This window comes from Anas platyrhynchos, chromosome 22 (assembly GCF_047663525.1).
Source record: "Anas platyrhynchos isolate ZD024472 breed Pekin duck chromosome 22, IASCAAS_PekinDuck_T2T, whole genome shotgun sequence".
Classification (NCBI taxonomy): Eukaryota; Metazoa; Chordata; class Aves; order Anseriformes; family Anatidae; genus Anas; species Anas platyrhynchos.
The window spans coordinates 7,913,054-7,937,314 of NC_092608.1; the positions used below are offsets into that span (position 1 = coordinate 7,913,054).

At 60.3% G+C, this 24,261-nt stretch overlaps 1 protein-coding gene and 1 long non-coding RNA gene across 22 annotated transcripts; both read left to right on the forward strand.

Annotated features, from left to right (window-relative positions):
• Positions 1 to 833: 833 nt before the first annotated feature.
• On the forward strand, positions 834 to 1,922 carry LOC139999267 (uncharacterized). Its single transcript, XR_011804629.1, has 2 exons — positions 834 to 1,024; positions 1,551 to 1,922. It is a non-coding gene; the product is annotated as an uncharacterized lncRNA (long non-coding RNA).
• Positions 1,923 to 8,811: 6,889 nt separating this feature from the next.
• On the forward strand, positions 8,812 to 23,826 carry ZNF362 (zinc finger protein 362). Of its 21 annotated transcripts, none has more exons than XM_072026814.1 (10): positions 8,898 to 9,038; positions 10,990 to 11,074; positions 14,000 to 14,214; positions 19,959 to 20,022; positions 20,218 to 20,464; positions 20,632 to 20,953; positions 21,074 to 21,298; positions 21,765 to 21,843; positions 22,028 to 22,186; positions 22,274 to 23,826. In XM_072026814.1, the coding sequence occupies exons 4-10, from the start codon at positions 19,960 to 19,962 to the stop codon at positions 22,388 to 22,390; spliced, it is 1,212 nt and encodes a 403-aa protein (XP_071882915.1). In that variant the 5' UTR covers positions 8,898 to 9,038; positions 10,990 to 11,074; positions 14,000 to 14,214; position 19,959; the 3' UTR covers positions 22,391 to 23,826. The 21 variants fall into 21 exon arrangements, with proteins under 21 accessions (XP_071882898.1, XP_071882915.1, XP_071882919.1 ...); XM_072026818.1 differs by having other exon boundaries at positions 14,005 to 14,214; XM_072026802.1 differs by lacking the exon at positions 14,000 to 14,214 and adding an exon at positions 10,849 to 10,875 and having other exon boundaries at positions 9,014 to 9,038.
• Positions 23,827 to 24,261: the final 435 nt, after the last annotated feature.

A 24,261-nucleotide genomic window follows, 5' to 3' on the forward strand; every position in this document is an offset into this window, starting at 1 on the left:
GTCGGAGCGGGGAAGGGGCGGCTCGGCCGGCATCGCGCCCAGCTCGCGCGCCCGCTTCGCCCCAGCCTGCGGCACGTGGCGGGGAAGAAGCACCCAGGCTACCCGGGCACGCAGCCCTGCCTTTGTGCCAGGGGGCTGGGAATGTCCCTTCGCATCCCCAAGTCCCTCTAGGAACCAATATCTGTTTTTTTCCATGGTTTAAGTGAACCCTGCTCAGCTGATATCAAAATACCCTTTTTTACCCTTTTTTTTCCTTTTTTTTTTTTTTTGGGGGGGGGTGGGGAACACAGATGGAGGCCAGTCTCTGGAACTCTTCCCTTTCCCGAGCAGGTTCCCCCTTAAGGTACTGATGGGGAAACTGAGTCAGCGGGAGATGGAGGAAGGGGTGAGCACGGCAGTCCCATGGTGGAGCCACTTGGACGCGCGGGTCCCAGCCCACGTCATTTAATTTGTGTCCCCAGCACGTGGCTGGAGCAGCTGGGGTCAGACTGGGAAATTTGGGTGATGCAGAGCCACATCCCGTGGGACACATAAGGTGGCCAAGGGGTGCCCAAGCTCTGAGTGGAGCTGCTCAGTGTTGGGTCCCTCGTTGGAGGTGGAGAAGCACCCGAGGTCCCCCCAGTGCATCCCTGCAGCTCGTTAGTGCTCCTTCGTTAGCGCTATGGGAAGGGAAGCACACCCTGCCCGGAGCCCTGTTGTGGGCAAGAGTGGGGTGTGAGCCATACCTGCCGCAGCCAGAGTGGATGAAGGGAAACCGCACGGCGGGGTGTGTGTGTTTGGGCAAACAGGGAAATTAATCCCGGTTAATTTTTAAATTGTCTTCGTTACCTCCTGGTAACCCTTGTGCGAGTGCCCAGCAGGCTCTGCCGCTGCAGCCGGAGGGTCAGGGAGCCCACATCGCCGCCGTGCCTCTATTCCTTGCTTTTTCAGGTCACGCAGATGCTGCCAGGAGCTGGGGAGGATGAGGCAGGGGACCAGGCACGCATGTGCCCTGCAGCCACGGGCTGGAAGGTGCCAGGAGCTGGTAGGAGCCATGGCAGGGGACACCGGGGACCAAGTCACCTCTGAGGAGGGAGAGGGGGCAGGCTGAGCTGGAAAACCCCATCGGGGGGTGCGTGGGCATTGGGTTCCTCCTGCTGCCCTGTGCTGCACGCCGTGCCCAGAGGACGCTGGCAGGAAGGGAGGCCCCCGAGCCGCTGGAATTTTCCCCGCTGGTTCAAACAGTGCTGCCGGGGGGCGAAGGCGGGGATGGCAGGCCGGGACAGGCAGCTCCCAGCACACATGCCTGCTTCCTAGCACTGCGCCAGGGCAGGTTTTGGCCTCAGCAGGGTGGACATGCAGGGCTGGGAGCGTCCCCGTTTGCTCCGGGCTTTCCTCGTCCTTGCTGCAGCCCCCAGCCGTGTCCATACCCATCCCGTTGGATCTGTCCTTCCCAGGTGGGGTGGCTCCGGCACCTTTAGCTCTGTCAGCTTTAACCGGGTGCCAGAGCTCAGAGAGCAGCTGTTAACGCCTGCCTCTTTTCCTTCCCCACTCCTGCGAACGCCCTCCAGCTCTGCCAGGACCCCAGTGCCACAAAGCCAAGATGTCCCCAGGATGCAGTCCTGGCCCAGCTAAGCTCGGCAGAGGCCTCTTCCTCTCCATGGGATGAGGCTTCTCATCCTCATGGGACGGGATTTCATCCCAGTACCCAAAGCTCCAGGCACCAAGGGTTAATGGGAGCATGCCCCCACACAGAGCAGTGTCCTGCAGCCCTCTAGAAGAGCAGGAGGATGCACAAAGCCGCACTACACTGGTGCTTTTCATCTCCTAAGTGCTTTGCAAACATTAACTAATTAATCCTAATTAACTCATTACCTAATTATAACCAAATGGCCCTCCCATTTGCAGGGGGGAGAAGGGAAATAAATGCACTGCCACTTTTTTTTTTTTATTTTTTTTAACTAAACACTCCCAATACCCCCAAACCTCTGCAGGACTCAAACCAGCATCTATGGGGCCCCCGTGCACACATGGCTGTTGGCATGTTTTAGGGTCAAGAAACCTTCCCAATCCCTGCTGTTCTAGGGTAAAAAAAAAAAAAATAATAATAAAAAAAAACATTTTGCAGGTTTGCTAACCCCATGCAGCATCCCAATAAGCCAGGAACGAGCATTTCCATGCGCCCACCTCCGGGGGCCTGGCGCCCCAGCATCACCAAGGCGCAGCGTGCCCACCCTCGCAGCTCACGCAGCTGCCGTGAGTCATCGCCTCCTGGCTCGTGTGCTGTCCCGCTGGTTGGGAAACACCTTGTAAAACGCTGCACCGACTTGTTCCAGGTCTCCCAACTGCCTGCCGTAATTATTTGCCTCTTGCAGGGCCAGGGGACGTTTGCAGGGTGTTGCAGGCAACGTCCTTTGGGGCAGGCATTGCATGCAGCCGCCCTGCTCCTGCTGATTAATGGCCTCTGCTTCTGGGCGCTGACCAGCGCTTCCACTCCAGCCCTGCTTTATCAAAAGAGAGAGATTTCTTGCAAAGAAAAGGAAATAAATATGCGGTTAGGATGGAGAGAGACATTTCCTGAAGGATTTCCTGCTGCTGCAGACAAGGACAAAGACCAAGTGGCATTGGGACATGGGGGCCACCCAGCACCCAAAGGGCTCAGCGTGGTCCCGGTGGCCAAACCAGCACGACCCCTCGGGGACACCATGGGGACCAAGTTCCCCGGCCAGGTTTTCCCAGGCTGTGCTCCATCCCGTTTTTGATGAAATCTCTTTTTCACCAACCTTTCAATGGGAGGGATTTCAATAAAGCCGCAGCTCGGTGCCGCACAGATGTGGACCGTGCCCTGGGGACAGGGACTGGGATCTCTCCAGCATCTCTGCCTCTCCTGCACTTTCTCCCCCAAGCTTCTTGCTGCAGGAGACAAGGAGCGCATCCCTGACCCGATCTCCTGCTTTTTGGCGGGGATGTGGGGAAGCAGGAAGGGAGCTGCCGTTCCCAGTGCCGGCGGGCGCAGTTCTGTGGGAGCGGGGAGAGCAGGTGTAGCAGGGCTGCCGCCTGCCCAACCGCCCGCAGAGGTGATTTATGGCAAAGGAGGCATCTCCATGCCACACCGAGCACTCCCCTGCCTTCCTTCCCTTTTAATTGCGGTTGGATTTGCCCCGGGGGCAGAAGAGCCTTTGAACGTCTGGTTTTGAACGCAAGCTTTGCAGCCAGCTTCGTTTCCTCTCTGCAAGGCCATTTTGCAGCTCAGGATGGGGATGGCGGCGTGGGAGATGGGCACGGGTTCCCTGCCATCGGCTCCTGGTGCCACCAGAGGCCGGGTGGTGTCGCACCAGCCCCAGGACCAGAGCTCCACTGCCAAGGAAAGGGGCCCCTGCCTGCACCCAGCAAGGGGGCAATGACTGAACCCACACAGTGCATGGCTGGAAGAGCCCCAGTGCTCTCGATATCACAGCATCTGCACCAGGGACATGCCAGCTGGCCTGCCTCGATGGCTGGGGATCCCCCATGCCCCGTCCTGCTGTGTCCCCTGCCTGCAGGTCTGGGGCTGGCCTCCAACAGCTGGGATTCTCCTCGAGTGATGCAGAGGTTCGAAAACCCGAGTTTCACAATGACGACAAAATACTTCCAGAAGCCAAAACCCCCCAGCCTTGAGGACAGAAGTGAAAGAAGTGTTGAGAATGAATCTAGCCAGGAGCCAGAGGAGAACTTGGCAACACGGGGGTGGCAGGGGACGAGGGGATGCCATCGGCCTCAGGGATGGCAGGGAGAGTCCAAAATGTGCCCATCTCCTGGCCCAGGTGTGAATGAACCTTCCACCCTGACACCACCGCGGGAGGATGTTAAATAGCAACTGCTAGGTATAAACAGCTGAGCATCAGATAAAGGGGGAGTTTTCAAGGAGCTGGCTCAGGATCGCTGTTGAGTCACCAGGAGCTGGTAATTAACAGATCTGGGGATGTTCCAAACGGGAAAACGTTGGGCGAGCACTTAATGGGGGACACATGGAGCGATCGCAGGTCAGCGAGCCAGAAACAGCGATGGGGATGTGAGTGCAAGACACACGTGAGAGTGGAGGAGGAAGGCACAGCGGGGTGACAGCGTGCCTTGCCGCGTGCTGTCACCTCGCCAGGCTGAGTGTGGGCACCCACCGGCATCGGGAGCAGTGCCCACCCTCGGTGGGAATGCACCCCCGGCGGTCCCAAGTCCTGCCCCACTCGCCCTGGGCCCGTCTGGTCCCTGGGGGAGCCCTCGCAGGACCACTCCGAACAGGAGGGGGGTGAAGTGTGATTGCGTTTGCCTCCTACTCCAGCTGCTCTGGTGGAGCTGTGGGAACAGCGGGAGCAGGGGGAAGAAGATGAAAGGCAGCGTGGGAACTCGCTGCTTTGCTTTCTTCTGCAATAAAACACAGGCCCTCCAACTCCTCCAGCCCAGCTTGAGATACAAAGGGGGAGAAGGACTCATCTGTGCCTACTGGGAGAGAGCCGTGCTTCAGAGCTGCGGCAGCAAGGTGAAGAACATCCTGAGGACTGAGCCCCAGATGTGCGAAAATGGGTTGGGAATGCTGTGGGATGAAATCAGGGGGGTGGTGCGCCCTACACCTTCCTGGCGTGGTGTTGTCACTCAGGGGCTGCCCCAGGCGATGCTGGATGCTGCGGGAGGCTTTGCCCATGGGAAATGCCCGGTCTGGAAACCAGGGGATGCAGCAAAGCAGTGCTGTGGCATGGCACGTCCTCTCCCTCTCCCCTGGGGGGCTGGGGAAAGGGGAGCCCTGCTGTACCCTTCCCTGCTCCCCACCCCTAAATCTGAGCCATGTATGGGGGAAGCCGTGTGGTTTGCTCATTACAGGTCCTCCTGGCAGCTGCCAGCCACACTCTCTGCCTGCTCCTGCCCCCCTTTCCTGCTCCTCGCAGCCCCCCAGCATCAACAGCCTCTGGTGCTGGGGGATGTGACACCCGGCCAGCACCTGTGGGGCTGCCTTTCCCACCTCCTGAAGCCAAGCAAGCAGAGAAATGTGGTGCTCGCCTCCCACTTGATCTGTCTGGGTTTTCTTTTCCACCCCCTCTGCTTGTGAGGGACCCCAAAGCCCTGCGAGTGCGACCCACTGGAGAGAGGCCAGGGGAAGGCAACGATTGCAACCAGGAGCTGAGAAAACTTGGCCTGTGCGGAAGGGCTGAAGGATTGGATTTGTTTAGTCTAGAGAAGAGCAGGCTGAGGGGAGACATAATAACAGCCTTCAAATATGCGAGAGGTTGCTGCAAGGAGGAAGGGAGCAAAGCACTGCCGGGCGCACTGGAAGACACTGCCGGCTTCACGGGGGGGATTTCATCCGCTCGGGGCATCCCTCACCTCTCCATCTGGGCTTTTTTCATTCTCTGCGATGGATCCTTTTAGGAAACTTGGAAAGCATGAAAAAAGCCCAGGGCTGGGTTTTTATTTTTTAATTGCACCATCAATGGAAACTTATGGGAAACCCGGACTGCCCCCGGTTGTCCTTGGTTTGCTGGAACTGAGCTCTGTGCACTGCAGGACAGAGAACTGGGTCCCGTGAAATTCAGCGAGCGCATGGGGAGAGGACGCTGGGGCTGGAAATCACAGAAACACAGAACTGCAGGGGTTGGAAGGGACCTTGAGAGATCATCGGGTCCGACCCCCAAATGATGAAGGGCTCCTGACTGTGTGTGCTCAGGAGCCGCCTCCCCAGCTCCTGGCGATGCTTTGTGCCCATCAACATCTCTCTAAAACGGGATGAGATATTTTCATCATAATTATTTCTCTAAAAACGAAGGAAAACATTATGAAGCAGAAAGGTGGTTGACACCTGGCTTGAAAACTGGGGTTAAAGAGCTGGTAGAATGATCACACAGAATCACAGAATCACAGAATTTCTAGGTTGGAAGAGACCTCAAGATCATCGAGTCCAACCTCTAACCTAACACTAACAGTCCCCACTAAACCATATCCCTAAGCTCTACATCTAAACGTCTTTTGAAGACTTCCAGGGATGGTGACTCCACCACCTCCCTGGGCAGCCCGTTCCAATGATGCTGATGTAGACAGCAGCTGACGTTTTTGGGACATCAGCTTGGAGGCAGATGTGATGAGTTGGGTTCACCTCTGCTCCCAGTGGGGCTGGTGGCTACGTCTGCCTGGGCTGGACCCAGCCCAGCCTCTGTTACATGGCTGTGTGAAGTTGTTAGCACGCAGAATTAACAACTCCCAGCACCACCAGTTTCCCAACATGAACTAGAGAGAGAGAGTGGTAAACGGAGCCCCATGGGGAGGGGGTTGATGTGTGGGACCCCACCACACGCTCAACGCCAGTGAGCGAAGTGCCTGCGTGTCACACATCCAGCAGCAATGTGCCCACGCCCAGCAGGTGCCACATCCACCAGCAGCGTGGAGCCAACGCAGCACGGCCCCCGGAGCCCCCAGGGCCATCCCGCTCACTTTCGAAGGCAAGGACTTCATCCCTTCCACACCAGAGCCGGGGTCTTTAGGTGTCCTTCGGAAAGAAGAAAAATGGGCAGTAAGGCCCAAGAAGTGACAAAGAGTGACCGAAGAGGTAACTTCTGCACATCAGCAAAAATGGTCAAGCAGAACAGACTTCTTGAGGGAAGCCCAGCAGCACCTTGCAGCCTGACAATACCCTCACACACGGACCTGCCTACACACGGATTAAAACGACCACTATTACCCAGGCACGGTGCTGCCTGCAAACATAGGGATTCAGACGTCTTCTACACCAAAACAGAGGTGGAAATTGCGTGTCCTCTGTCCCCAAAGCACCTTTGGCTCCACGCGGACGTGCTGCAGGATGGTTGTCCGCCTGCCCTGGGTACCCCTCTTCCTGCTGTGTGCACCCCAAAGTTCACTGACACAGGGCTGCCGGGGGCTCACCGTGCTCCCGGAGGGTCCCCAAACCTCTGACATGATGGGAAAAAAAAGTAAAGCAAAACCTGAGCTCAAGATGGGAGATAGATTTGGGGGGAACCTCGGGAGGGCCACAATCTTGCTCTCTGTGCATCCCCCTCCTCCTGTTTGCTCCCCAGAGCTTCTCCAAGGGGGAAGGGAAAGGAAGGGAAGGGAAGGGAAGGGAAGGGAAGGGAAGGGAAGGGAAGGGAAGGGAAGGGAAGGGAAGGGAAGGGAAGGGAAGGGAAGGGAAGGGAAGGGAAGGGAAGGAAGGAGAAAGAGAGAAAGAGAGAGAGAGAAAGAGAGAGAGAGAGAGAAAGAAAAGAAAGAAAGAAAGAAAGAAAGAAAGAAAGAAAGAAAGAAAGAAAGAAAGAAAGAAAGAAAGAAAGAAAGAAAGGAAGGAAGGAAGGAAGGAAGGAAGGAAGGAAGGAAGGAAGGAAGGAAGGAAGGAAGGAAGGAAGGAAGGAAGGAAGGAAGGAAGGAAGGAAGGAAGGAAGGAAGGAAGGAAGGAAGGAAAGAAGGAAGGAAGGAAGGAAGGAAGGAAGGAAGGAAAGAAGGAAGGAAGGAAGGAAGGAAGGAAGGAAGGAAGAAAGAAAGAAAGGAAGGAAGGAAGGAAGGAAGGAAGGAAGGAAGGAAGGAAGGAAGGAAGAAAGAAAGAAAGGAAGGAAGGAAGGAAGGAAGGAAGGAAGGAAGGAAGGAAGAAAGAAAGAAAGAAAGAAAGAAAGAAAGAAAGAAAGAAAGAAAGAAAGAAAGAAAGAAAGAAAGAAAGAAAGAAAGAAAGAAAGAAAGAAAGAAAGAAAGAAAGAAAGAAAAGAAAGAAAGAAAGAAAGAAAGAAAGAAAGAAAGAAAGAAAGAAAGAAAGAAAGAAAGAAAGAAAGAAAGAGTGTCCCTAGAAGAAACCCTGGGCTGAAGGAGCAAAAGGGGAAACGGCTCAGGAGACACAGGGCTGGGGGAGCAGAGAGGGGCTGGGGGATGCCAGGAGGGGCTGGGGCGGATGGAGGAACTTGTGGGGTGCAGACACCCAGTGAAGGGCTGGGGAGGGGGGGCAATGGGGGTAGAGAGACCCTGAGAAGGGCTGGGGACCCCTGCAGGACCGGGGAGACAGGGAGGGCCAGGGGGTCAAACGTGGGGGCAGAGACCCTGAGGGGACCCACAAAGGGGGCTGTGGGGGGGGGGGGTGAGGAGATCCAGCGATGGGTTGGGGCTGAGGAGGGGGGAACCCCAAAAGGGGGCCATGGGGCTGCAGAGACAGAAGGGGGCTGAAGGGACTGGGGGCTGAGGAGAACCAAGGTGATGAGTCCTGGGGGGCACGTGGGGGCTGAGGAGAGCTGGAGAGGGGGGGCCCTGAGAGAACCGGGGCAGCTGAAGAGAACTGGGGGGGCTGAGGAGAACAGGGGGCAATGAGGGGGCTGAGCAGCCCTGGGGGGCTACGAGCCAGGGGCACTGAGGACAACTGGGAGGGCTGAGGGCAACTTGGGGGGCGATGAAGGGAACTGGGGGCAGAGGGGAACTGGGGAGTGCTGGGGGAGACGTGGGGGCTGTGAACCAGGGGTGCTGCAGGGAATGGGGGGCACTGGGAACTGCGGGGCCATGAGGGGACCGAGGGGTGCTGAGGGCACCTGGCGGCAACAATCCAGGGGTGCTGAGGGGAACTGGGGGACACTGAGGAGGACTGGGGGGTGAGGAGGACTGGGGGGGTCAAGAAGGGACCGGGGGCTGAGAATTGGGGGTGCTGACAGGAATGGGGGATGCTGAGGGGTCTGAGGAACCTGGGGGCTGCAAACCAGGGGTACTGAGGGGAACCGGGGGGCGAGGAGGGGACCGGGGGCTGCGGAAAGCCGCGCAGCCCCCGGCCTCCCCGAGCCGCTTCACCGCCGGCCAGGCCCCGCCGCCCGCCGGGCCCATCCCGCGCCTCCCCCCGCCGGGGCCGCCATGGCGCCGGGGCCGGGGCCGGGGCTGGAGCCGGGGCCGCGGCGGGGGGGCGGTCCCGGCCGGGCAGGGGGGGCCCGGTGCCGGCCCCGCGGCCCGGAGCCTGGGCGGGCGGAGGAGGAGGACGCGGGGGCGGGCGGAGGCGGGGGGGCGCCCATTTTCCTCCGTGCGGCGGAGCGCCGGCGGGACCGCGGCTGGCGGGAGCATGGCTGTTGGTATAGGAAGTGTCTTTTTTTTTTTTTTTTTTTTTCTCTTCCCTCTTTTCCCCCTCCTCCTTCTCCTCTCCCGCATTCAACCCGGGTGCTTCGAAAAAAAAAAAAAAAAAAGCCAAAAAAAAAAACAACAAAAAAAAACCACCCCAGCCCGCCTCCCGGGTGCGAGCCTCCGGTAAACACCGGCCGGGAGGGGGGCCGGGGGGGGCACCGCGGTGTGGGGCCGCGCCGCCGCTTTTCCTCCTTTTATCATTTTTTTTTTTTAATTTTTTTTTTTTTTTTTTTTCGCAGATCTGCAGAATATGGCGTCCCCGTCCTGTGTTAAAAATAAGCCGGGCTGCCATTTTTGTTTTTCTTTTGTCTGCGAATTTTAATAAAACTGTCTGAGAATGTGGGAGAGGCGGCGGGGCGGCGGAGGGGGCACGGAGCGGGGCCGCTCCCCTCCCTCCGCCCCGGCCTTTTTGTCTGCGGCGGGGCCGGGGCTCGCCCGCAGCCCGCCCCGCCGCGGCCCCCCGCCCGCCGCCGCCGCTCCGGCTCCGCCAGGGCAGGTCGAGGATTTCAACTTCACTTAACGCCAAACTTCGCCTTTTTCGACGCTTTTTCTCGCCTTTTTTTTTTTTTTGGAATTTTTTTTATTTTTTTTTTTTTCCGAGGGGGGCGCCCCCCTGCGTGCGCCCCCCCCCCCCTCTCTCCCGGGCGGCGGGGGAGGAGGAGGAGGAGGAGGAGGAGGAGGAGGAAGGGGGGGGCAGCCAGGAAAATGCCCGCTTTGCTGGATTTTCTCTTTTTCTCCCTCTGGATGGTCTAATGGAAAAGTTAATTGCAGCCGAACGTACCTATTTTTGTGCCGGTGGTGGTCGGAGAGGAGCTGTGGATGTTGCATGGGGGCTCGGCTTATTTTTTTTTTCTGGTTGCCTTTTTTTTTTTTTTTTCGCCTTTTTTTTTTTTTTCTGCACGGGGTGGCGGAAGAAGGAGGGGGGGGGGGAGGCTGCTTATTTATTTATTTATTTATTTATTCCTTCCCCAACCCCCCCCTAACCCCCCCCCTCCTCCCTTTCCCTTCTTTTCCTATTAACCGTTTTTTTTGTCTCGAAAGTGCTCTGGCTGGCTGGAAGGTTTTTAATGGGGGAATATTTTGTATCGCGCTTTGGCAGGAATGTGGAAGCTGCAGCTTTAGAAAGGGACCCAAATTTGCGTGGTGGTGCCTAGAGAGGTCTGTGTGTGTGTCTTTCTGGCCATATATATTTAGCCTTGTGTTAGCGTCTGGATGCATATCCTATTTATACATCCATAATCTCCCGGCCACGCTGGGCCGGAGCTGGGAGCCGGAGTGGCCACGGCTAAGCTGGGAGCAAGAGGATGCGTTTTTGCCCAGGAATGATTAATCTGCCTTTTTCTTTCTCCGAGCCGGCGGCGAGGACGCTGCCGTGGGGATGCTCCTTTCTCGGCCCCGCGTCGCGATTATTCGGACGAGAAGCGTGCTTTTTAATCCGGCACGCGTGGGGAGGACGAGCGGGGCTTTCGCCTGCTCCTTCCAGCCGCTGGTGGCCGAGCCAGCCCCGAGGCCTTTGAAATTAAAGTGATATTTTAGAGGAGAGGTAAAAGTTTTCAGCCCCTCCCGGCGTGCAGTTTGCAGAGAGGCGGAGGGTCTGGGGCGAGGGGATGGATTTAGGCCCCGCGCTTCCAGCCAGCTCCCCCGTGCCTGGGATTCGCAGGCAGCTTCGGGGTGAAACGCGGTGACGCCGGGGCAGGACAACTCCCCCTGCCCAGCGCTCCCCGGCATAAAAACCTTGCTTTTCTTTTTGTCTACTTTCAGGAAAAAACCCACGTTCCCACGGGTTGGGTAGGTGGGAGCCGCTTCGCTTTTGTTCCTCCACTCTGCCTCTCCCGGAGCTCGCGTGTCGGGGGCTGTCTGTGTTTTTGGGGTGTGTGAAGTTGTCCTCCTTGTCCCCCGTAGAAAAACGCCCCGCGTGCAGCACCAGTTCCCAGCTAGATCTGGAGATGGACGCGGATAAGGGGAAGCAACGCCAGTACTCTCAGAGGTGGGCATGCCGGCTTTCTCGAGGGGAACTGGAAAATGGTCTGTCCGTGCGGGTCTGGGAGCGGGGGCATGTCCTGGCCCCCCCCGAGGAGCCCGGAGAGCGGGGCCCCGCGGGGTGAGCCTGGGGCCGCCTGCCCACGGGGAGGGCGCAGGGAGGGGACGGCCGCTCGCTGGACGCAGCCACCACGATGGGGACCCCGCTCACGGCGTAAGTCCGAACGCTTTGAATTTCCATTCTCAGGGCGAAAGCTGGATTCGAAATACCCGTGCTTAATATGCGCAAAATGATCTTTTCTCCCTTAAAAATCCTCTTTTTTTTCTACCCCCTCCCCCTTGAAAAAAATGTGGATCATCGGCTGGTGGTGGAGGTGTTATGACAAGTGCATGTGTACGCAGAGGTTGTGTTGTGGGGCTGGGAGGAGGGAAACGCTTTGCTGCCTCCTCGCCTGGCCTTGGGGCAAGCCTCTGCTCAGCCGCCCGTGCCTCAGTGTCCCCAGCTGTCACAGCAGCCCTGCACACATGCTGGGTGTCACCTGGCTGCTTGCGGGGCTCTTAGCACCCCCGAGCCCCCTTACTGCAGCGCGGGGTCCGGCTGGTTGGGCCCTGTTGGGGCATGGTGGGCTGCGGGTGCAGATTTCGGCTTGCAGGGTGCTGGGATGGCGCGCGGTCCCTTTTGGGGGTGGCTGTATCTGTGGGGACACGGGCTGGTGGAGCAGGCAGCCCCCGCCAGCTCCAGGGGCCGTTTGGGGATGTGGGTTTGGTGGTGGCACCGGCTGTGGGACTGGCTCCGTTTGGCACCGTGGCGTGAGCATCGCCCCACGGGCACCGGGGTCCCATGCAGGCCACCCCTACCCGCCGTCCCCATTAGCCCCCTTGCAGCCCCACGTCCCCTTCGGTGGCTCCCAGTGGCGTGGCTTGGCCCCGTGTAACGCTGCCTCGCTGGGCTGAGCAGGTCCTGCTTGTCCTCGTGTCCCCTCTGCCCTCGGAAGTGCACACCGCTGGTGCTGGGGTTGTAATCCCAGGCTTTGGGGTCTTCTCTGCTGGCTTCCTTGGCTTGTCCCTGTGCAGGCGGCTCTCCCCTCGCTTTCTGGGAGCGCTGCCCTGTGCCCTCTTGCTGCCCGCCTGGTTGGGTGGGCTGAGGCCTGGCTGTCCGACCCCGCCGCTTCGCCACGGTGGTCTCCAGTGACACGGCTTTCCAAGTGAGGCGGGTTGCCTTGGCGGCTCTCCCCGTCTGCTTTGCACCGATTCCTTCTTCCTTCTGGACACGGGGGGCTGTGGAAGCCCCCCCACGCTGGGGAAGTCGCCCTGGGCGGCAGAGCGGCCCTGGGGCTCCCAGTGACTCCATTTGGCCCTTGGGCGTCTGCTCTCCTTGCTGGGCCTGGGCTCCTCCAGGATTTGGGGCTCCCCGCTTCGCCCTGGGTGCCGCAGGCAGAAAGCGGGGCTCAGACCCGGCTCTGAGGGCCAGCCCTTGGTGCCAGGGCGCTCTCCCTGCCGCACACCCCATTCCCCTGCGGAACCGGCACGTGCGTGGCTCCTCTGACCCACCCTGGCATCCACGCAGCCCTTCCCGTGGGGCCCCTTCCTGGCGCCCCCGGCCCCGCTGGGCCGGCATGGGGTTTTCTGCTCAGCCGCTCTTGGGCTTTTGTTGGTTTTGCTCGGGGAAGGAAATCTGAATGAGAAACACCAGTTACAGCCCTTCGGGGGGCGGAAACGTGGGGTTTAATTGGTTCCATCTTGGGTGAATTCTTCTGGCACACGATCCCCTGAGCCGCTCCTCTCTGAGCGAGCGCTGGATGGGGATTTCTGAGCTGCCCGCCCCAGGTTTCTTGTGTTGTTCCTGCTTCCCCGGCTCACGTTCTGCTGCCTCCGCCTTGGGGTAAATTCTTCCTGCTGAGGAAAATCCGGGCTGGGGGCTGTGGGTGCAGGGCCCACGCGGGATGGTCCCCCAGGCTGGAAGTGGAACGGAGCGTTCCCCGGCACGGGGAGCCCGCCCAGGCACGGCGCGCTGGCACGGCGCGGCGGCCCCTGCGGCAGGCAGGCAGCTTTGATGCTGCTTCCCGCCCGGCGGCTCTGGGCTGGGGTTTTTGCAGAGGGGCCCTTGGTTTCTCTCGAAAAACTCCTGCTCCGGGCGAATGCTGCTTGCACGCATCCTGTGGAAATGCAGGCCGGCTTCTGCCCATTGCCAGCTGCATGGGTGGAAGGACGGGGAGCACACGCTGCCCCTTGCTGGCCCCTTACCCTGGCAGAGATGGGTTTGCAAGGGGAGGAAGGCGGTGGCCTCATGCTTTTGGGGGAAAATGAGGCAGATTGTGGGGCAGAGCTGGGTTCTGCTCCCACCCAGACACTGGCACAGAATGCTGCTGGGGGGTGGGATGGCACGAGGCTGGACAGAGCCAGCAAAGGGATCGAGAGGAGACGCCAAGGATGCAGGTCCCACGTCCCCCACCGCGTCCCCTCTCAGTGTGTGATTGCGACCGGCGCCTTGGAGCCCTTTTCTCTTGCCTGCCATGCCACCCGGGGCTGCGGGGGCTCACGCCGCCCTGTGCCGGGCACCCAGCTGCCTGCAGCCGCCCTGCGCTCGCTGCTCCGCTCCCAGCTTGCTGCCCAAACCGATGCTCGCTGCCCGGGGACCCTGCTTGGGAGAGCGAGGCTGCGCTGGTGGAGGGACTGGCTTCCAGCTTGGTCGATGGCACCCCGCGATATTCAGGCATGCCGGCTGCCGCTCGGGTCACCCCCGATCCCTGCCTTGCCTCCCCTCGCCCTGTTTGCCGCCCGTACCTGGTGCCGGGTCTGTTGGTGGCCGCTCGCTGGCTGTCCCGCAGCCGGCCGCAGGGGTGAAGCGGCGCCGGTACCCGGGAGCTAACCCTTCTTGCGGCGGTGCCGTGCCGCGTCCGTGAAAAGAATCTCTTGTTTCTTTTTATTTCAGCGAAGGCGAGACAGAGAGGGCTGCCAAAGTAGAGGCGTTCCCTAGAGAACTGTAGCTTGACTTAGCGGCAGTTTGGTAGGAAGTTGGAAGGCTATAGTGAGCTCCGGGGCCTGGCGCTTGTACCCACCCGTGCCATCATCTACCTCCATCAATCTGGAGCCTCATCGACACGTCTCCCCAGGCAGCTGCGGCCATCTGGCTTCTGAGGCCAGCCTGTGAGTACCAAACACGGCGTGCACCATGTCTTGTCTCTGCCGGGACACCGCCAGCCCCTCGCTGCAGCCGCCTGCGCACCCCTTCCCCTCCACGTGGCCCCGGGCCTCGCTCTGCCTTGGCGCCTCTCCCTTCCCCTCGTCCCCTTCCACCCGGGCCTCTTCCCCGGCTTGCCAGCTTTTCATGCTCTCTTCCTTCCCCGTGGGTGCAGAGGTGATTTTAGGGCAGCTGAGCTGTGCTGGCTTCATCTGGGCGGCAGCAGGTCTGTAGCGGCGATGCTCCGGGTCAGGCGCTCCCCTCGGGTACCAGGCTCATGGCTCCGGGCCGACCAGGGCGGGTTGGGGCTCAGCCTGTGGCCCCAGGCATCCCCGACCCCCTTCACCCGGCCTTGCTGCTCTGCACATCTGCTGCTTGCTCTTTCTACTCCCTTCTCCCAGGCGTCCCCCCGCCGTCCTTCCCCGTGCGCCAGCTCCGGCCGTGCCCCTGGCCAGCGCTGCTCTTGCGCCTGGGCCAGGATTGGCACCGGTGGAGCCCCCTCGGGCGGCCACGATGCCTTCTTCGCCTTCGCAGCACCTCTTTCCGTGGCACACTGTGCTATCCGCCTGCCTTGTGCCCAGCCCTGCCCTTAGGGACGCTGGGGACAACCTTCTGTGTCACCAGGGCCGTGTCGGTGCCTGGGGATGGGGCACCGGTGCCCGAGGGAGGGCGCGTGGCCCCGCTCTCCTCCCTGCATGGCATTGTGTGGCACTGGCATTGTGTGGCACGGCGCTTGGGCTGCGCAGACCCTCTCTGTGGTGTAGGGAAGCTGTTGCCCAGGGTTTTTCCTCCTGCCTGGCCAAAAAAACCCGAGGGGGCAAGACAGCCCTAACGCGACCCTGGGGCTGCAAACATCCCCGTGGGCAGCCTGGTGTGTCCTGCAGAGCCAGGGGGAGACGTGCTGCAGTATTCCCCACCTTTCATAATTTCCATTTTAATGGATTTTTTTTTTTCTGCTGTGTGTCAGCTTCCATTTTTCATAGTTAGCTGAGAATATAGAAAAAGGGAGTTTATATATTTTTTCCATCTGCTTTTTATCCCCTCCAGCCCCCTCCCCCAGCTATCTGAGCTCAGCCCGTGCCACTCCAGCCCTGAGAGAGGGGAAGCAGTTTCTCCGCTCCAGACAAAATGCTGCACAATTTATAAAATTAAGTTGGGACAGGAATAGGGATTTTTTTGGCACGACAACTGTTTCTTTCCTCTTTATTCTGGTCAGGTTTGTAGAGCTGCAAACACGGTTTTGACTACTACAGCAGCCTCATTATTTAATAAGCCCTTCTCAGGTGGAGAGGGAGGGAGGGACACGGGGAATATTCATGCCTTCCTCCCTGTGGCTGTTTTAGGTTGCACTGGGGTCTTTGTTTTTTGACAAACGAAAGTTTGACTTGCAAAATGAAGGGAGAAGCTTGTTCATAAGCAACCCTACAACGAGAGCGTGAAGAGCATAGGGCGCTCAGCGGAGAGGCTGGTTCCTGGCAGATTCCCCACCAGATTTACAGCTCAACAATGGGACAAGGAACCAGGGACAAGGAACCAGGGACAAGAAGCCAGGGGCAGAGCCTGACTCCGCTCAAGGCTTTTGGGGCAGTGCTGGGTGGGTTTTCACAGCCCCCTCTGAGCTCCTTGTGCTTACGGCGTTCGTGTGTCAGACAGCACAGCTCCGGTACCGGCAGGGAGGCGGTGACCTGGGGTGACCAACGGGACCGCGTGCTGTGTCTGTGCTTGAAGCAGAGGTGCCCAGGGCCACGAGAGCCCCTTCTCCGTGGGGAGGCCGGACACATCCGACTGAAGCATTCAGCGCAGTGCCTGCACCAGGCTGGGCACTGCGTTGGGTCCCCGCAGCAGGATGAGGTCTGCCTGCAGCAATTTGTGCAGCTCCCGGCCTGGCCAGTGCCACACGGGGCTGTGCAGGGACCGTCCGGGGCCACGCCAGCGGTCTGAGTGCTCGCAGAGCGGCCGTGGCTTTGCGTGGTCTGTGCAGAGAGCCCCCAGCCCCGGTGGAGCCCCCTCTGAGCACGCCGTCAGGATGGGCGAGGGGCGGGCGGACGGACAGCCGGGCGGGAAGGACGGAGGCCACAGGGCACCTGCTGTGAGGACAGAGGAGCAGCTCCCTGGGTCGGCTCCAAAAAACCTTTTCTAATCATAGCTCTGGCTTCCTGTTTTCCCGCTCCAGCCCGGCAAGGATCGAAGGGGCATTTCAGCTTCCCACGCCGCGGGGTGGCCGCCGGCCGAGCCGTGATGGTGCGGTTTGAGCCGGGGGAGCTGGCTCAAACTGTGGCTGTGTCGGGGTGCTCGGCCGTGGCAGGGGAACACGGGGCCTCCCTGCCCGCCCGCTGCCCTCTTTCCTTCCTGCCTTCATCACGAGGGTTTTTCCCTGCCACAACGTCCTCTTTTGGCCTGGTCTCTCCTCGTGCTGGCTGCTGTCCTCTTGCGTGGTGGTGCCCGGGGTGCTTGCAGGGGCTGCCGACATCCCCCCATCCTGGGGACACCGGAGTCCCCTGTGTGTCCCGATGCGATGTGTGTAACCCGGGGGTTACCTTCTTGAGCAGCTGCAGCTCTTCGCCTTCGTGTTTCTGCAGACGTGGCACGGGGCAGGGCTCCTGGCCCCTCTGCACGGCTCTGCCTGTGCAGATGAGAGGGGTAAACCTGGCAAACGGACAGAATACGCAAAAATCACGGTTAGGGATATTGCAAGCATCCGGTCTGCTTTGGTCCGGGGTGCCCTGACCTGCCGGAGTGCAGAGTGAGCTGGGACATCCTGTTCAAGGCTCTTCACGAGCAGCTCCCGTCCTGGCCCCCGGCTCCAGGTCCCTGGAGAAACCCTGCCTGGGAGGGAAGCGGGGCTGGGGAGCAGGACTTGGGGCGGGGGCACCTCAATAAAAGTGCAATGGGGCGAGTGGCATGGGGAGTGAGCCCGTGGCAGTGTCAGCACGGGGTGCCCTGGAGATGCTGTGGGCATCCCTGTGACAGCAGGTGAGGGACGTGAGAGGGAGGCAGGCGCCGATGTTTCCGAGGCAGGTTTTGGAGGGTGTGGGTTCCCGATGCAGGTCCACCTTCACTTGAAACGTTTGCCTTAAAAAGCCAAAATCTGGTGTGTGGGCAGCTGGAAGAAAGGCAAAACGCAGCGGTTTGAGGCAGGGAAGGAAATTTCCACGCAAACCCAGCCGGGATGCTGTGGTGCCCAGGCAGCTGCTGATCCTGGTCTGTGGTGTCACGGCCCCACAGGGTTCGTGGGCATGGACCTGTCCACAGCTCCCAGCCCCTTGTGCTCACTGGCAGGAGGTTTCTGCCTGCCTGGAGCTTGTCGTCACATCCCCACCAGCCAGTTCCTCTCCCCGTTCCCGCTGCCGCACTTCCTTTGCTCCGGGCAGACGCATTTCCCCAGCGCTGTGGCCGGTGGGGACGTGGCCGTGCCCTGGGCTGACCCGTGCCCGATGCATCTCGCGCCTCGGCTCCGTGCCAGCACCTCTCCGGGGCAGGGTGCATGGGCGAGGCGGGCGGGTGGGGGGTGCTGGGTGCTTGGCACGGTGCTTCGCCAGGAGGCTGGGGGTCGTGGAGGAGCAGCCCTGGGTGCTGTGAGGCTAAAGCTGCCGCTGCCGTGCCCGTGAGATGCAGCGCAGGGCCTGGGCGCTGCAGCTCTGCACCAAGAAGGATGTTGGGTCCCCACCTGTGCCGCAGTTTCCCCAGCCGGTCCTGCCCTCCTTCCGTCTCGCGCCCGCTTCCTGCCACCCGTAGACATCTGGGGACACGCTTTGTGCCACCACGGCCATGGCTGTAGATTTTGAGGTGCGTTAATGTGACAGATGGGCAGCGGGCGAGCGAGGCTGGGTCACAGCCACGTGCCACCGTCCCAGCGGGGACCTTGCCACTCCTGCCCTGTGCAGGCATCGTTTCGATGCGCTCAGAGCTCCTGGCCCTCCCCTGGGGGCTTGCAGCCCCTCGCGAAGCACTCCGAGGCTGCTGCTAGCCCTGGGGATGCTTGCGGGGCTGGGGTCCGTGTCGGTCTGGTTTCTCCCTGCTGCAGGATCCCGGCCGTGGCCTGGTTTCTATTCCAAATGGAGGTCACCTCCCGGCAGCTTCCTCACCTGGTGAGCTGGGGAAGGCGCTGAGGAGGCTCTGATTGTGCGTTAATCTCCGTTCCTGTGTGGCCGCTCGGTTCAGGCTCCCCTGGCCATTGTGCACAGACGTGAGGGTTTATTTGGTTGCTCCAAGCTTGGGTGCAAAGAAAATACCCGTACATGGTGTGTTTGACAACAGCACGGGCTTCATTTATCGATGTGTGATACCTGGGAGAGAGGAATCAGCATGCTCAGAGCCTGCGAGAGGCTGCGCGTCCCCTTGGCTGTCCCCTCCCCGAGGAGCCCTCCTTTACGTTTCGCTGGGGCCTCTTAAATGCCTACCCCTAAACATGCCCCTGCCGAGGTCTGCTGGGCTGGTTTCATGCCTGTTTATGTCAGGCTATTACGTTGTTGTCATTTTCTTGCCGTCCCCATTCAGATGTTTTCTATTAACCAAAGATGGATTTAGAATTAATTTTTCCGAAGTGTTTAGCGTCTCTATAAATCTCCCAGCCCCACTGCAGCGGGGCTTTCCAGGAGCTGAGCTGCTCATGGCTGTTGTAGGTCATTTCGCTTGGTCTTGGGTTTGGTTTTTCTTTCAGCCTGGGCTGGGCTTTGGGTCTGATGCCACCACTGTTGTGCGTGTGCCTTGCTCCGTGTCCTGTGCCTGCACCAAAGCTGCACCTCTGGCACTTGCGACCCCTCCTTGAGGTACCAGGGGAGCAGCCTTAATACCTCCAGGGCTTGAGGGATCTGGGGCCTCGCCAGGAGGCATTACAAGCCTGTAATGTGCTCAACCCTTTTATTCCCTCTTCTCTGCCAAACTGCGCCCTGCATCCCCCAGCGCTGGGTGCTTGCTGCTGTTGTGGGGGTCTCAGAGGCAGGCGGATGCTCAGGGCTGCCGTGACCCTGCAGGAATTTGCAGCTGGGAGGACACCGCTGAGGTCGCAGCCATGCAAACAGGCCCTGCCTGTTCCCTGCCCTCTTTTACAGCCGGGGCGTTGCCACCCGCAGTGCTTCACAGCTCCCCCAGCCCTCACCAAGCTTCGCCCCAAGGCAAGCTGTGTCCCTGCTGCCCCGGCCCTGCGTGGGCACCAGGGGTTTGTGGGCAGCGCTGTGGGAGCCCCAGCAGGTGCCTGGTGGCCACCAACGTGGTCGGATTTTGCCTGGGAGCGTTGTGGTGTGGCTGCTCATCCCCTGGCGATGTGCTCTGCATGGCAAACGAGCTGCTGGTGGCCCCGGGGGTTCCTGCTCCACTCCCTTCTCCCCGCTTCCTCTCCTCCTTGAAGGCTTTTCTAGGAAACCGTCGCCTGGAAATCACGTTGTTATCAGATGTGCTCCTAAAAGAGCCCTTTGCAGCATGGTGGCGTGGCTCAGTGCTTGTGGAGCGCGCGTGCACGCAGAGATGCTTCTCCGGGGATTTGGGGCTTCGTCGGCCTCGTGCCACCGGTGCGGCTCCAGTCCCGCGGCAAATTGCAACGCTGTGGAGAGGTGCAGAGCCCGGGGGCTCCTTCACCCTGAGAGGCCAGCGGGTGAATGCTGTTGGGTCAGGAAGGGCCAGACCCGTCCCCTGCCCGCACGGCCCCGCAGGGAGGTGGGAAGGAGCCGTGCTGGCTGCCGCCGCCCCGTAACACGCCTGTCTGTCCCCGCAGGATGGCGGAGCCTCGCTTCAACAACCCCTACTTCTGGCCGCCTCCTCCCACCATGCCCAGCCAGGTAAGACCCCCACAACGCCGTGCCTCAGGATGGGTTTTTGGGGCAGGAGGGAGGACAGATGGAGGTGGGGATGTGGGAAGGGGTGGGCAGGTTGGGGTGCACCTGGGGAAGGCCTGTTAGAGCCAGTCCTGTGCTCAGCCCTGGGGTTCTGGCTCCTTCACCCTTCACCTTTTCCCTGCTTTGTTCCCCTGGCAGCTGGACAACCTCGTCCTGATCAACAAAATCAAGGAGCAGCTGATGGCAGAGAAGATCCGTCCCCCACACCTGCCCCCCACCTCCGTGGCCTCCCAGCAGCCCCTCCTGGTGCCCCCCTCTCCTGCCGAAAGCAGCCAGTCCATCATGTCCCTCCCCAAGCTGCAGCAAGTCCCGGGCCTGCACCCGCAAGCTGTCCCCCAGCCCGATGTGGCCCTGCACGCCCGGCCGGCCACCAGCACTGTCACAGGTACCCACACGGGCATTGGTGGCCCCCAGCAGCACAGGAGGGGCTTGAGGCATTGAGGAGTCCCTGTTTTGGGACCCTGCTGTCTGTAGGGATGCTCGGACACAGCAGTGGGCTGTGAGAGAGGGCAGCGGGGTGGGCATTAACGCCTGCCTTTCTTTGCCTGCCAGGGTTGGGGCTGGCCTCCCGTGCGCCCGCCGTCAGCACCTCTGAGTCCAGCACAGGCACGGGCACCACCACCCCTTCCACCCCCACCTCCACCAGCCAGAGCCGCCTCATCGCCTCCTCGCCCACCCTTATCTCAGGAATCACCAGCCCGCCCCTCCTCGACTCCATAAAGACAATCCAGGGCCACAGCTTGCTGGGGGCACCCAAGACGGAGCGGGGCCGCAAGAAGATCAAGGCGGAAAACCCTTCGGGGCCGCCCGTCCTTGTGGTTCCCTACCCCATCCTGGCCTCGGGGGAGACCGCCAAAGAGGGGAAGACGTACAGGTAGGCAGCACCCGCAGGGAGCCGCGGTGCCCGGCCGTGCCGCAGACGGGGGGGTGCAGCAGGGGGGCCTGGCACGGCGTCCTGCCCCAGCCCGGCCCCTGCGGTGCTCTCCCCCTCCAGGTGTAAGGTCTGCCCCTTGACGTTCTTCACCAAGTCGGAGATGCAGATCCACTCCAAGTCACACACAGAGGCCAAGCCCCACAAGTGCCCCCACTGCTCCAAATCGTTCGCCAATGCCTCTTACCTGGCCCAGCACCTGCGCATCCACCTGGGCGTGAAGCCCTACCACTGCTCGTACTGCGAGAAGTCCTTCCGCCAGCTGTCCCACCTCCAGCAGCACACCAGGTGACGGCACGGCATCCCTGAGGGGCTGGGGAGGTTCGCATGGGGTTTGGGGTGTCCCTTCAGCCCATTTTTCCATGGTGGGGTTGGGTGTGCGCTCGGCATGTGCTGCCTTCCTCATCTGCACCTCCCTGATCGCCGCCCCACCTTCCTCATCCCTAGCTGCAGCCTCCAGCCCCCCTGCCTGTCCCTCAACTCTCTGGGTCTCAGCCCTGGGGTCTCCCCTTTCACCTGTGCCCCCTTGGGCCCCCTGTCACCTGGCAAGGCAGTGACCTTGCAGTTCCTTTGAAGCAGAGGCACGTGGCCATCGCTGTCCCCAGCTGTGGTTCTCCCACCTAGCGTGGGAGCAGCGTCTGCCCCGGTGGGTGCCGGGGGCTTTGCAGGGGGTGAGGGTGGCGGGAGCTCCCCAGCCTTGCTGGGGGCGGCAGACTGACTTGTCCCCCTCCTGTTTCGCCTGTCTCTGGCTCAGAATTCACACCGGTGACAGACCCTACAAGTGCCCGCACCCCGGCTGCGAAAAGGCGTTCACACAACTCTCCAACCTCCAGGTCAGCACTCTGGGGACATCACGGGAGTGGGGACAGAGCCCTGAACACCTCCCCCCGCCCCCGGGGATTGAACCACGGGGAGGGCTCAGAACGGGGAGCACTGTTGCGGGGCTGGGACCCGATGCCTGTGGCTGCTGGGGCTCTCCTGGCCCCAAAACCCTTCCTCATGCCCGCTGTTTTGCAGTCTCACCAGCGACAGCACAACAAGGACAAGCCCTACAAGTGCCCGAACTGCTACCGGGCATACACGGACTCGGCCTCGCTGCAGATCCACCTCTCGGCGCATGCCATCAAGCACGCCAAGGCTTACTGCTGCAGCATGTGCGGTCGCGCCTATACCTCGGTGAGCGGGGCCGTGGGGAGCACCAGGGGGATGGGGGGGGGCACGGACCCCCAACTTTGCCACTCACCCTTTCCGTCTGCCCTGCAGGAGACCTATTTGATGAAGCACATGTCCAAACATACCGTGGTGGAGCACCTCGTGAGCCAGCACTCACCTCAAAGGACGGAGTCCCCCGGCATCCCCGTGCGAATCTCACTCATCTAAGCAGGCTCTGCCCGCTGGCCGCCCTCCCTCCCGGCTCCACTGCCGTCGGGGGCCCTGCGGAGGCCGTGGTGCCACGTCCGGACCCCCCGCTCCGCACCCCCCTGCCCGCCGAGCGGCCCTGGCAGCTTGGCGGGGAGCCGGTGGATGCGGCCACGCTTTGGAAACGTGCCCGGGCCCCCACGCCCCCGGCCCGGCCCCCGGGGCTGCAGGTTTGGTGACATCCAAAGACGGTTTCAGAGCACTTTGAATCTCTGTGTTGTTTTTTTTTTTTTGGGGGGGGGGAGGGGAGGCGAGGGGTCTTCTCCTTTGGTTAGTCCCTGCCCCGTCTCTCATTTTGGATACAAATATATATATATATTTATTGGCCAAGAAGTTGGTGCTGCTAAAACAGAAAAGGAAATAAGACACAAAACGAACCGCGGACCAAGCTGAGCGCCGGATGGCGAACAGGGGCTCGGGCCCCCTGCTGCAGCCCCTTCCTCCCCTGGACTCTCGTTCGGAGCCACGGCTGGAGAGGGGAGCTGGCAGGACGTGGCCGAGCAGGCACGGCAGCAGGACGGGCACCGCGGCGGCCGCTGCCTCCTTGGGACTCTTCGGTTGGTTTTGGTTTTATTTTTAACAATGTTTTCCCCTCTGGGCTCTCTCCTCCCACGCTGGACTCCGTTGCCGGGAGCAGAAGAGGCCCCGGCGGACACTGGGTGCGGGGCTGCGTGGCTTTGGGGCGAAGCCGGTGGGGGGGAGCCCCGCTCCTCTGCTGCCCCCGGGGGGCTGGATGCGGCCCCCCCCCCTCCGCAGGGCGCCGAAGGCAGCGGGAGGGCAGCGCTTTGCCTTGTGCTGGCCCCGGGTGCGTGTACATAGACCCTTGTATAGAGCCGGGGGGGGCCCTGCTCCCTGCGGAGAGACTCGACAGAAACTCATCTATATTATGTACTCTTTGGTTCCGTTTTGGATATTAACTGTGTTATTTTTTTATACACTTTTTAAGCCTTAACTCATTGTTTTGCCAGGGTGTTTATTACCTTCTGTTTATTAATTTGAGTTCCCGCAGCCTTTTTCCCCCACCCTGTGTCCATCCTGCCTCTGGTTCCTTGTTTCCGACTCGATGTTGTACGATACTCAATATTGTAATCTTTTTTGTCAGCATGTTAATACTGTGTAAATATGCCTCTTATACACACTGTTAACACCCTCCTCCCTTCCCCTGCCCTGTTTTGGGGCTTTTTTTATTTTCCTCGATGGAAATCCAGGCCACACGTCCCTAGAGCTAGTTACTACCTTATTAAAAAAGGAAAAAAAAAAAAAAAAAAAAAGTGGGAAAAAAAGAGAAAATTAAAAAAAAAAAACTCCCCCCTCCTCCCTGTCTTGCATTGTGGTTCACGGAGAAGCTGGGGGGAGGCCGTGGCCTCGCCGGGAGCGTTTGCGGTCTGTTGAAAAATGAGTGAAACCCCCCAAACTGGCGCCTGTTTTGAAAGAAAAAAAAAAAAGACGAATAAAACAAAACAAAACAACAATCTGCTCTTTGTATCACTGTTGTGAAAGACAGAAAAAAAAAAAAAAAAACTGTTAATAAATCTGTACGTGCAACCTTTGGCCGGGCTGTGGGTGTGTGATGGGTGCCCGGGGTCTCCCCCCACACCACTGCCAGGTCCCGGGGTCCCTGTGCCACCCCAGCTGGTCACACCTGGGGACAGCGCCTGCCCCCTGCCCTGCAGGGCCCTGGAGGCAGCGCGGTGCTGGGGGGGCTGCTGTGGAGCACCCCAACAGGCACCCTCGGGGCCATGTCCCCAAGGCCACCAGCTCGTTTCTGAGGGGACAAACCCAGGGGACCGGGGGTGGCCGGAGCACCACGGGCTGGCAGGAGGCTGCCCAGA

Excerpts from the sequence above, each read along its gene's own strand:
- ZNF362 (XM_072026796.1), top strand. The coding sequence starts at position 9,840 with ATGGAAAAGTTAATTGCAGCCGAACGTACCTATTTTTGTGCCGGTGGT. Across the intron at positions 9,943-10,848 it reads CGGCTTATTTTTTTTTTCTG|GAAAAAACCCACGTTCCCAC; the intron begins GTTGCCTTTTTT and ends GTCTACTTTCAG. Across the intron at positions 11,075-19,958 it reads CAACGCCAGTACTCTCAGAG|GATGGCGGAGCCTCGCTTCA; the intron begins GTGGGCATGCCG and ends CTGTCCCCGCAG.